The sequence below is a fragment of the Nilaparvata lugens genome, chromosome 2, assembly GCF_014356525.2.
Source record: "Nilaparvata lugens isolate BPH chromosome 2, ASM1435652v1, whole genome shotgun sequence".
In the NCBI taxonomy this organism is placed as follows: domain Eukaryota; kingdom Metazoa; phylum Arthropoda; class Insecta; order Hemiptera; family Delphacidae; genus Nilaparvata; species Nilaparvata lugens.
The window spans coordinates 81,127,762-81,139,792 of record NC_052505.1 but is presented as its reverse complement, the minus strand read 5'-3'; the positions used below and the strand labels follow the sequence as shown (position 1 = coordinate 81,139,792).

Below are 12,031 nucleotides of genomic sequence, written 5' to 3'. Positions count from 1 at the left end.
TTAAGTTATTAACATTTTCTTAATAACTTTGGTGTAAATGCAGCTTAATAGTTGTAGCGTTTGAAGAAATATAATAAAACTTATCACGAAATATTATTTCAGTTATAATATAGAATTTCACAAAATGATTTATTTAAGCACACTTTACATATCCTTGTAATTCACTGAAAAGTGAAATTAAGTATCTTAAATAGGAAAAATTGACTAGGTGCTTGAAAATGAACACATAAGTATCTTAAATAGAGAAAATTGACTAGGTAATGGATTTCTAATATGATTAGCCTATGAATGAATTCCTGTGATAATTCCAAAGTATTTTAGAATTTTTGTTTATTTGAATTTTAAATTAATTTTGAACCGTGTCTGATGAATATTATAGCCTATGAAAAATGAGTATTATTAATTTATTTAGCAATCTAATATCAACTTAGAAAAAGTAAAATTCTTGTTATTCAATTCGATACATTATCTTCTAGTTTTAAAATGATGAATTACTAGTATGAATTAATATGATAATTTACAATAGATAGGTACTGACATTGTGAATTATAATCTTTTATATTATTATCTTATCAAGAGATTTTCGGAAATTTGAAGTTTGACTGAATTGCTAGTAGCCTAAATGTAATGTATGTATGATACCTTAAATGCCGCAAATTAATTTAATAATTTTTTTTAGTTCGTCACTTAGTTGAACCCTATTATTTTTTGTTTATAATTTTCAATTTCTTATTCTATTATTAAGTTTTTAGTTACTAGATTTTTTATTGTATCTAGTTTCATTAAAGTATAGTTATAATTTTTCTTATCGATTGTCAGAAGACTCCTACATGCACACGGACTTGTCGTCCAAGCATGGAGTTATTCATTTACTTTTTACTTGTTTTTCATATTAATGTTACAAACGTATCATGTATCGTCTTCACTTTCTTTTTACATACTATGTAATGTATAAAGTTTTTGAATAAAATGAATTGAATTGAATTGAAATATCGGCATATTTCGAAATCATCCATATCGATTGGAAAAACAATTTTCTGAAACAAAATCGTAGTGACTGCAGAGCTTTTACTTATTGAATATCATTATTACTGATACCGACGTCCATAGATTTTTCTTCCATGTCTAGTGATGTGGAGATATAACCATGGTCATCTATAGTGTAACAACAGAATATTTATAGATTGACCGTTTCATAATTTAGTCACCCATATTGTAGATTGGCCATGGTATGACCCTTTAATTATCACTTTTTGCTTTTAGAAAAAACGACTAGCAGTCAGATATTTTGCAATAAATGAATGAATCACTGGACAACGAGATCTTTCGGCAGTTCCGCCATCTCTTTAATTATCGATGAGTTCTAATTTATATTCTAGACAATACAAAAATGAAATGGGTTCAAGAATACATGATATTGATCATTGTATAATTATTTATTTATTTATTTATTTATGGAGACAACAGGTTACCCCGAATGTGTCTCCTTCACAAATACAACAATACAAGATACAATACGTTAAATACAACAATACAATGAAAAAAAATGAACAAAGTAACTTTCAATTGCAATATTGTTAAAAGGAAAAAAAACTATAGAAATACAAGAGAAGGAAAAAAAATAGATGTATACAATAAAATAATTATAAAACGGAATATAGAAATGAAAAGGTTCTAAAATTAAAATAAAAATGTTACAAAGAATGGATAAAACTAACAAATGAATGTCAGAGGACTGGTACCTGCCAATGAAGCAACAGAATGAGTAAGATGTACGAGTACATAGTGCAATAGATACACACCTATATACAGCAACAAATAATCGACAACACGACTGAGCAAGGATATCTCACAATAGACTGTTTAATATTCTATAAAATTTTTCACGAGAGAACCAGAAGATGTCCAGTTGCCCAGAGAAACAGTTGAAAAGTCTTTGAATTCTGTTGACTGGAGAATTATAGTGACTCACAGTTCTGGACCGGGGCACAAAAAAAGAGAAAGTGGAGCGACGTGATATGGTAGATATATAAATATTTACATATGAAAGCAAATATGGGGAATCTATTTTATTATTTAATAAGCTATGAAGAAAAATTAAAGACTTAACATCTCGTCTTGTTTTTAATGATTTCAATTGAAACATATTTCTCAGAGTGTCAGAGGGAAAGTCAAACGGACAATTGAAATTGAATTTTCTGAAGTGAATGTACCTTAAAAATTTATTTTGTAAACGCTCCAAAAGTAGCACTTGATCATTACAATGAGGGTTCCAAATTTCAGACGCATACTCAAGAATACTTCGGACAAGAGATTTATACAGAAATATTATGGGTGAGACATCATTGAAAGGTGAACATGTTCTCAGGATAAACCCCATCTGCTGATTGGCCCTACTACACAAAAGGTCTATATGTTTATTGAATGTAAAATCAGAGCTGTAAATCACACCCAGGTCCTTAAAAGACTCTACCTCCTCCAACGGTACACCATCAATACTATAGATGCATCTGTGTGAAGCTACCTGCCGGGAAAATGATAAAGTTTTGCATTTAGCTATATTTATTCTAAGGCCATTATTCATACTCCATACACTTAGTTTATCAACATCCATTTGAAGGCTAAGGCAGTCATCAGGGCTCAAAATCGCTTTGTACAGCTTCACATCATCTGCATACATCAGACAGGATGAACCATCAAAGACAGCAGGGAGATCGTTTATGAATAGAAGGAAGAGAAGTGGTCCAAGGTTAGAACCCTGAGGCACCCCAGATGTACAGTTGAAAGTTCTAGACTTGAAATTATGTACTCTAACATACTGCACTCTTGAATTCAAATAGCTCTCAACAAGATTTGCCAGGCTTGTACAGAAACCAATCGACTTTAGTTTTTTAACTAATATTCTGTGATTGATTGAATCGAATGCCTTTGAGAGATCCGTATAAACAACATCAACCCGCCCTCCACCGTCAAGAACTCTAGATACCTCATTGCTGAACTCCATTAGATTAGTCACCGTAGAACGGCCTGACAGAAATCCATGTTGCTCGTCCGCGATTACTCCCTTCACCTGCCTGTATATAACTGCATGCAAAATTCTTTCAAAAACTTTGGAAAAGCAATTTAAAATTGATATGGGCCTATAATTACTTATATCAGTTCTCTTACCTGACTTGAAGATAGGAGTAATTCTAGCGACCTTCCATTTAGAAGGGAATTGGCCAGTCCTAATCGATAAATTGAAAATGCATTGCAATGGACTAAGGAGTACCTCTGCACAACCCTTCACAATAAAAGTAGGTATCAAGTCAGGGCCCTCGGAACAGCTAGATCTAAGGCTGCTAATAGCAGACAGGATCTCGTCAGAGGAGACAGAATCAATACCAACACCTAATCCCAAGCTCCCAGACATCTCCAGCTCATTCTCATGCATATCAGGGGCGGCGTGTGTATCAACCTCATACACTGACTCAAAATATTTCGCGAACCCATCTACAACCGCAGAACCGCAGTAGGACTCCCCATTCAGCGACATCGTCGACTCCACAAACGACGTTTTTCTTTTGGAATTTACATAATTCCAAAAGTTTTTCATACTTCCATCCAAGCCTGACTGAATCGATGTCAAATAGTTTTCATGAGACTTAGATATTCTAGCCTTCAAGGATGTTCGTAAACTTTTGAAAAGGTTATCATGATAAGGGGACACTCTTCTTTTTCGTGCACATCTATTCTTAATCCTCAAATCAGAAATTATATCAGGAGTAAACCAAGGAGGGTATTTATTATTTTTTTCTTCAATACGATCCTTGGAATACACTCATCCAAATATTTGTAGAGTAGACTATAGAACTCGTCCACTGCAGAGTCGACATCAGTACAGCCAAACACAGAGTCCCAACAACAGTCTCGCAGCTTACAATAAAGTTGAAAGTAATCCCCTTTAGAATAATTATACCGGGATTCAAATGGATCACCCGGAGATTCATTTGCCTCCGGAACAGAATACGAAGCATCAACACACAATGCCGGGTGATGGCCGTCTTCAGGAAGCAAGGGATCATCGCTTTGGAAGACTTTGGCAGGAAAGTTACAAAGGACCAGGTCCAAAGTCCTACCCAGTTCGTTTTTTACCGGATTTAGAGAAACAAGATCATAGAATGACATAAAATTGTGAAGCATTCTTGCCTTTATTGTCCCCACAAAAAAATCATAATCATTTGAGCAGATTTCAGGCAGATTAAAGTCTCCGATAACCAAGAAATTACCGTTGATTAGGCCATTGAGTGATTCAAGGTGGTCACAATAATTGAGAAAGACATTTGTTGAAATTGTCGGCGATAAATAAACAGCATTAATGAAGAAGTGAGTGGAATTAGATCTTATTTTTATTCCGACGGAATCATAATTATTATTAATGTCACTTATTGTGAGCTCCTCACAGAGCTCAGATTGCAACGATCTCTGAACGGCGACAAGTACTCCTCCTCCCCTCCGAAGACCATCACCACTACCCCTATCACTTCGATAAACAGCATATCGTTCATCAAATATTTCAGAACTTTTTATGCCATCATGTAACCATGTTTCAGTCAAAATTATCAGATCATAGTTGCTGCCCAATAACGATGCGTACAGACTTGAAGTTTTAGTACGAAGTCCTCTAACATTCTGATAATAAATGGATAAATTAGAATTCAATGACATAAGATACAATAATAAAAATTAATGAGAAAAAATATAAAGCCTAAACAAGAAAAAGAGAATAGAAATTTGAAGTTGAAAAAGAAGAAAAAAAAAGTATAAACCTAATACAAATTATAAATAACAATTTGCACAGTATTATAAAAACATGATGAGTTAACAGTAATCAGCCTTTTAAAAATTAATGTACCAAAATACCTTTGCGAAATACTATTTGCAATTATTTCGCAAATAAATTTTATGAAGAAGTGATGCTTGATTATTGAAGAAAACTCAGCACCAATTATATTGTCTTGAATTCAATTTCAATTCCAGTTTATTTCCAAAAAACATAATACATGAATATGAAATACAATATACAACATATTTTGGAATCCCCCTAATAGACTATCCATCTGTGTGTAGGGGGGAGTTCCACTTTATACATATAAACTTAATCTGCTCATAGAAGTAAATAATAGAGAATACACTTATATTGTAGATGTATTATTAATATTTGATTATAAAATAGAAAATACATTGTGCTGATGTATTATTTTCATGTAGGAATAAGTATAGTTAATACATTTGATAATAGAATCGATAAAAAAACCCATATTAAATTGAAGACCGCAGTGGCAGGGATTCCAGAAATTCTCAGAAGAGAGGATGTGAGAGAAAAAAACATAAACCAGACAGGCAAAACAGTCAGACCGGTTTTATCAATGATAGAATAAATACGAATCAATTGTCTGGATTCAAATATAATGAAATATTTTAAGGGCTGGCAAAATAGAAGAGGTTAATAATTCAGCTGAATTGTACTCATCAACTTGAATGTAGATAGGCCACCTAGAACTTCTCATCTCATTCTCACTTTCCAGAACTACCAACTGTACCGACATTGAAGTAATAAATCTTTACTATGAAATCCGTAGCCATTGCTACCATGGTGTTATGTTTTCAATGTACATGCAAAAGGGAAATTCAATCCTACAACTCTTTTTCCACTAGTACAGCAGATCGGTGTTTGTACTCACGTCACTATATTTTAATAATATCTGCAATAGTATAGAAATATAAAATATCACTGTATATAAAAATATAAAATAATTAACAGAAAACACTTTACAATGTTATAATACTAATTTAAATAGGAAACACGATACAGATAGAAGAAAAACACTTAGAAACTTAAATTATATACCGGAAAATTTCCGTGGCTTCGCCAACCTTTGTCAACTTGACAACAGTTTGACAACACTACTTGACAGTTGCTGGCAACACTACTACACTACTCTACAGTTTGTCAGTTTGAAAACACTACTCGGCGGTTGACAAAGGTTAGCGAAGCCACCGAAACTTTCCGGTAAAAAATGTAAGTTTCTAAGTGATTTTCTCCTATTTGTATCATGTTTCCTGTTCAAATTAGTATTATAAAAATATAAAATACTATGTATGAAATATAAAATATTTAAGAAAAATGGTTATTACAATTAGCATTGGCTAATTGGCCAATGTTGCCTTGTACCTCATGGTGTACCACAAGGTTCAATACTGGACGTTTGCTATTTCTATAGCCATATAGAAATAACAAGACCATTATTAGACCCTTGCTATAATGATGAATGATATTGATTATTGTACTTAATCTAAAGTAGTTTGTTATGATGACGACACTTCTATGTTTTCTGTAGATTCCGATATCCTGGCACTAAAAGAAAAAATGTCCAACTGTCAGGATGAAATGAGCATATGTTTTAGGGCAAATAATCTACTTCTAAATAGCAATAGAACACAACATATAATTTTAGGGTTGAGGCAAATAATTGATAAAGATAATTTAAAATGTGTGAAGATTTTGGGGATTCTTCTAGATCAGTGACTGACATGGAGGCCACATATTGATCATGTTTGTTCCAAGCTGAGCCGAGTGTTATATCTTTTACGCCGATTGAAAGAATATGTATCTCAACATTACCTTAAGATGACCTATTCTGCGTTTTCAAGGCACATTTTCATATGGTTTGTCATTGTGGGGTTGAACTACTGATGTAGGTACAAATAAAAATCTTGCTTCTTCAAAAGAAGGCAATGAGAATTGTTTTAATGTAAACTACTTGGAACCTTGCAGGCCAATGTTGAACAGAAAATAATGACTATAGTTTGTTTGTATTTCTACTAGCAATGGATATGAAAATGAATTTTGACTCTTTCCTACGTAGGGAGGATTTTCACCAGCACAATACTAGGTACAGACTCTGCATTGAAGTACCTTATGCCAGGCTGAGAAGAACTCAGATCAGTTCAAGAGTAATTTCTGTAAAAATATTCAATAAACTTCCGTTTTCTGTGAGAGAAATTTCTGTTGCTCAGTTTAAACTTAAAATGAAAACACTTTTGACAGAGAATCCGCTTTACTCATTGACTGAATTCCTAAACATGAGTAATGTATCCATTAGTAGCTACTTTTGATTAAATTTGTATGTATTTAGAATAAATCTTATATAACTGAACTGTAATATAAACTTTCATGAGTTGAATATTCAAATTGCCTATTATGTCAGTATTATTGAATGTACTTTGTGGTCTGTTAGATGTATTACTATTGTAATTTTATGTGACGTTTCCGATTGTATAGATATTATACTAAAAGGAATAAAAATCTATTCTATTCTATTCTAATGCTAATGTGAAATTCTTAGTTGAGGTACTAAGATAAGATCATAGGATATTAGATTCTTGAACGAGATCCAATATGTGGTTTTGAAAATTTGCACTCTATTATTTGCAGATTGATACCAGGGAGAAATCGCTGCGCCTTGAAATGCGGGAAAAACTCGATGCCAAAGATCGTCTTATTTCAGAAGTGCTCACTCAACGGGATGAAGCTCTGGCTAGTTTGTATGATCTCCAAGTCCATGATAACAATGTCAAACTGGAAAATGTCAATCTCCAAAAACTAAAGGTATAAACATTAAAAAATTCGTAAATGAGAGATAATATGAATATATTATAGCAATACACCACTTCACCACTCAAGTCCACAAACTAGGAATATATTTAAATAGGAATATTATAAGAATAGGTCCAGCTCTTGTTCAGACTTGAATGAAATATATAATTGAGATGAAATGTGAAACATTTGTACAAGATTCTCCAAAGCAGAATATCATGTTTGAAACACAAAATCTCACATCAATAACTACAATTTTGTGGAAGAAAATGGTGACCCTGATTCGTTCTTAGAAAATAGTCAAAGGTTTGCATTTGAAGTAGGCTACAGTAGAATGAATTGTTATAGCCTATTCAATTGATTAAAAAAATCATTGAAATCTGAGTTCCAAATTTGCAATTTATATTTAATTTGAAGAATAAAAAAATCATAGAATTAGAATTTTTCTTACTGGTTGGGCTTACTGTCATGAATTGCAAACTATGATGGATTAAATTAGAAAGAACAAAGAGCAATATATAACTTTGAAAAATGAAGTGAAACTCATTATAATATGAGTTTATACAGGATACCTGTATATATGATACAGTATATTATAATACCTGTATTATAACAACAGCACCGTGTACCATCAGTGTTGTAATTGAGCCAAAAATATTTTTCAGTATTCTTCTTTATTTCTAAATTACAACATACGTTCAATTTACATTGCTATTGCCGTATGTCCGTAATAAGTGATTAAATAATGAATCCTCAGACATTGGATACTACTATTCTATTGGAACAACGATAACCTGTAAATCAAATCATGAACTCTGCATGAGCTCTGGACTGTTTATATTTTGAATTAAGATTTCCATTTGTAGCAGTTCTGGGTGAATGCCTGTTGTTTTCACCTGGATTGTATCTATTGTTTATGAATAAATAAATAACACTCTAAAGTACCGGTATTGACAATTTATGATGAAAAGTGTAGGCCTACCTGTGCTGAAAAAATCCTCACTGACAAGTTCATCTCTGGAGAGCGCCCCCATAGCCTCAACTTTTCAAATGAAATGGAGATGGGGAAATTAATAAAATGACTGAATTCATCAGAAGATAGCTTCAAAGGTCTGAAAGAAATTGTTCAAAAATACAATAATATATCATTAATAATACATAATTTTATCAAGCCACTTGATTTTTGTTGTTTGCAAACCATACAAATTTAAATTAATTGTTTTTCTCACTTTGTAGGATGAATATCAGAAGGAGATAAAACAACAACAGGAGGTGATTCTGAGGTTACAAGGAGAATTAGAAAATACTAAAGCTGAAGAAGAAGCAAAATGTAAAAGCTGTTTCCATCAGGGGTTTCTATTGGCACAGAAGCTCGCAGTTGCTGAAGAAAATGGTAAATACGTTAAAAGAAACACAGAAAGGGTTTTATTTGTATCAACATTGAATTACCATAGCTCAATCTATGCTGATAAAGAATCGATATTTTGTCACACAATTACAATGGATATAAACACATTTTAAATCCGTTATTGGTTATCCATTTTGTTCTCACTAATATTACTATTGTATTTTTATATAACTTTAAAGTAAAAAACACTCACATTCTTTGGTGTGGATTTTCTTTGGTTTCACCAAAGAATGTGAGTGTTTTTCACATTTCTATAGATTTTTGTAGGGTTAAAAACTGTTGTTGGAGTCGAGTTATTATTCTTATGTAATGATTGCAGGAGAGTCTACAAGAATAATTCTACTTCAATAAATTTTCAACCAATAGTGGAAAAAATTCTCATCAATAGTCCCACTAAGTGATTAAATTGTATCCTTCAATAACTACCTATCTAGGTACAAACAGTTATGTACCAGTCATATTAATAAAAACAATATACAACTTGTAGGTAGTACCCTTTTATTAAAACATTTTTAGAACTTTAAAATATTTTAATGACTAGTTTTGACCATTGACCATTTTCAAGTTAAGATAATATACCTACCAGTCATAATATTTCGACTATCTTTCAATTTTTTGTGAGTTTCCACTTATAGCTAGAGATTACACATATACGGTACAGTATATTTATTGATAGACATTTTTCACTTTATTCATAATAAATTGTGTTCAAACTTCCCAATTTTATGAATGGAAATAGCTGAATTCAATGATTAATTTGAAATTGTGACAATCACTAAGTAAACATAATTTAATATACCTGAACGCTCCAAGTTCCAATTATGAATTATACTCACACGCATCAAGATGCTATTCAAGAATATAATCACGCAAAACACAATATTATGCTCACCATATTTAATTTAATTAAGAAAGTTATATCATTGATTTGCAATGTAATAATTATTATAAGAAATCAGAGAGAAACAATAGCGTAAACTTATGCTATCGTTTCTCTGTGAAGAAATGTACTGTCCCGGCAGTCGATTATTACACACAAAATAATATACAACTATTGAGGTTGTTGCTTACATTGGATTTTTTCAATCATTGGTTAGTTAAATTTTCTTCAAATCACCTTCTTTTTTGCTGACGCTCATTAGATTATCATGTGAATTTAATACGTCATACCGAATATTATTGGATTATGAATAGTGATTAAGAACAATTAATATGGTTTTCAAATTCATCTTCATATCCTGAATTATGGCTTTGATAAGTTAATATTGCATAACAATCATGTAGGCTATTCAAACATCATAATGTTCAAGGAAAAAAAATTGTGTTCACATTTTTGTAAAATTGAATGTGTTTCTATTGATTTATCACAATTGTGTTTCTATTAATTGGAAAATTGTGTGAAGAGATCAGTAGCTATTGATGAGAATTGCACAACTGTATTTTGGTTTGCTTTTAATTGCTCTGAATTAAATAATACTTAGGCGTACCACTATACATTTTAAAATTGATCATAAATTGTTTCATTTTTTGTTTAACAGGTCTACTCCAACAGCTAGCAATGATAAAAGAGATGCAGTCGATTCTGAAGAATAATTACAACAGGAAAAAAGTAGAATTCGTAGATGTTTCTGGGACTTGAATTCTTGTTGATTTATTATAATACAGTAATAATATGATAGATGCAAATGAATAGAATAACGAGACTAATAGATTCTAGTGTTTTCCTGTTCTGATATTAGTGTTTTTCTTGTTGTATTTAGAAAATTCTTATCATGTTTAGCTTCCAATTAATAGGATATAGGATTCATGGTAATAATTTGTAACTTATGATGTGCAATAATCGAAATAATTTATTCTAAGACTGAAAATGTGTTTTGAATCAATTTTTTATTTGTCTCCCAAATGTGTAATATGTAGTTCTTATCTAGTTTTCTCTAAAAACCTACCGTACTTTTTCAACACGCTTTTGATAATTATATTTCAATAATAATTATAGATAAATTTTCATTTTTGAAAAGTTCTGTTGTTGAAATGGACATAGTAATAATTCATAAGTTTATTAAAAAATCAAAAGTTCGAGTTGAGATGAAAATATTTAAATGAATATTCACGAAACCTCTTCGAAACAGTTGTTCTGGTAACTAAATTAAAAATTTTGTCAGGTTGGCATTAAGTTGAGTTGACTTTGTTAGGTTGGCACCAAGTTGAAGATTGAAATGCATTTTTCCAGGACCTCCTAAATACCAATTTATCCAGTACCTCCTAAATACCTATTTAGGAGGTCCTGATTTATCGCGGAATTGATTGGGTACTGCTACTTCAATCAGAGCTATTCCTGGGAATATTATATTACTAGCCGTCAGTAATAATGTAGTTCCTAACTACATTAGGAACTATAAATCTATCATTCAACTATTATCAGATGATAAGCAAACCAAATGATTATTACAGTACGATACTAGATACTACTCTAGTATGATAATAATAAAATAATAGATAGTAAAACAAATGGTTGGACTATTTGTAATGCATAGTTTAAAACCTCTGGCCCATGTGTAATAATTACATCCTACCAGAGGTCTTCACTATAATAAATTAATAATGCTTATAATATTATTTATGTTAAAATTCCATTTTTGCTACAATTTATTCAGTTTTATCTAAGGTACCTAGATAAAAATAGATACATTCTATCTATGTATTCATCCTTTGTATTCTAAGGACATTGGTTTTATCTTAGCAATCGTATATGTGATGAATAAACGGATTTGGGGAGCCAAATGTAGCTGAATAGCTGATATATTGGTTCAATTTTCAATGTATCAGCTAATCAGCTACTTTTAGCAGATCAAACCCGTTTATTCATTAGAGAAGACTCGATTGATGAAATAGAACTGAACTGAAGCTAATATTAAATTACAGAAATAAATCTAAACATGGTTACAATATGAACATGATTTGTAACTTATAGAGAGTGTCCTACG

The 12,031-nt window shown here is 31.5% G+C and overlaps 1 protein-coding gene across 1 annotated transcript; it reads left to right on the top strand.

The window, feature by feature from the left end:
• The first annotated feature begins 7,411 nt into the window (after window positions 1–7,411).
• Window positions 7,412–10,915, top strand: LOC120350000. The gene is made up of 3 exons (XM_039421880.1): window positions 7,412–7,651; window positions 8,876–9,032; window positions 10,586–10,915. The coding sequence occupies exons 1-3, from the start codon at window positions 7,511–7,513 to the stop codon at window positions 10,684–10,686; spliced, it is 399 nt and encodes a 132-aa protein (XP_039277814.1). The 5' UTR covers window positions 7,412–7,510; the 3' UTR covers window positions 10,687–10,915.
• The last annotated feature ends 1,116 nt before the right edge of the window (window positions 10,916–12,031 follow it).

What these genes read in the sequence shown, in the direction of transcription:
- LOC120350000 (XM_039421880.1), top strand. Translation starts at nt 7,511, where the DNA reads ATGCGGGAAAAACTCGATGCCAAAGATCGTCTTATTTCAGAAGTGCTC. An exon ending in TCAATCTCCAAAAACTAAAG is followed by an intron (nt 7,652 to 8,875) that starts GTATAAACATTA and finishes CTCACTTTGTAG; the next exon opens with GATGAATATCAGAAGGAGAT. An exon ending in CGCAGTTGCTGAAGAAAATG is followed by an intron (nt 9,033 to 10,585) that starts GTAAATACGTTA and finishes TTTGTTTAACAG; the next exon opens with GTCTACTCCAACAGCTAGCA.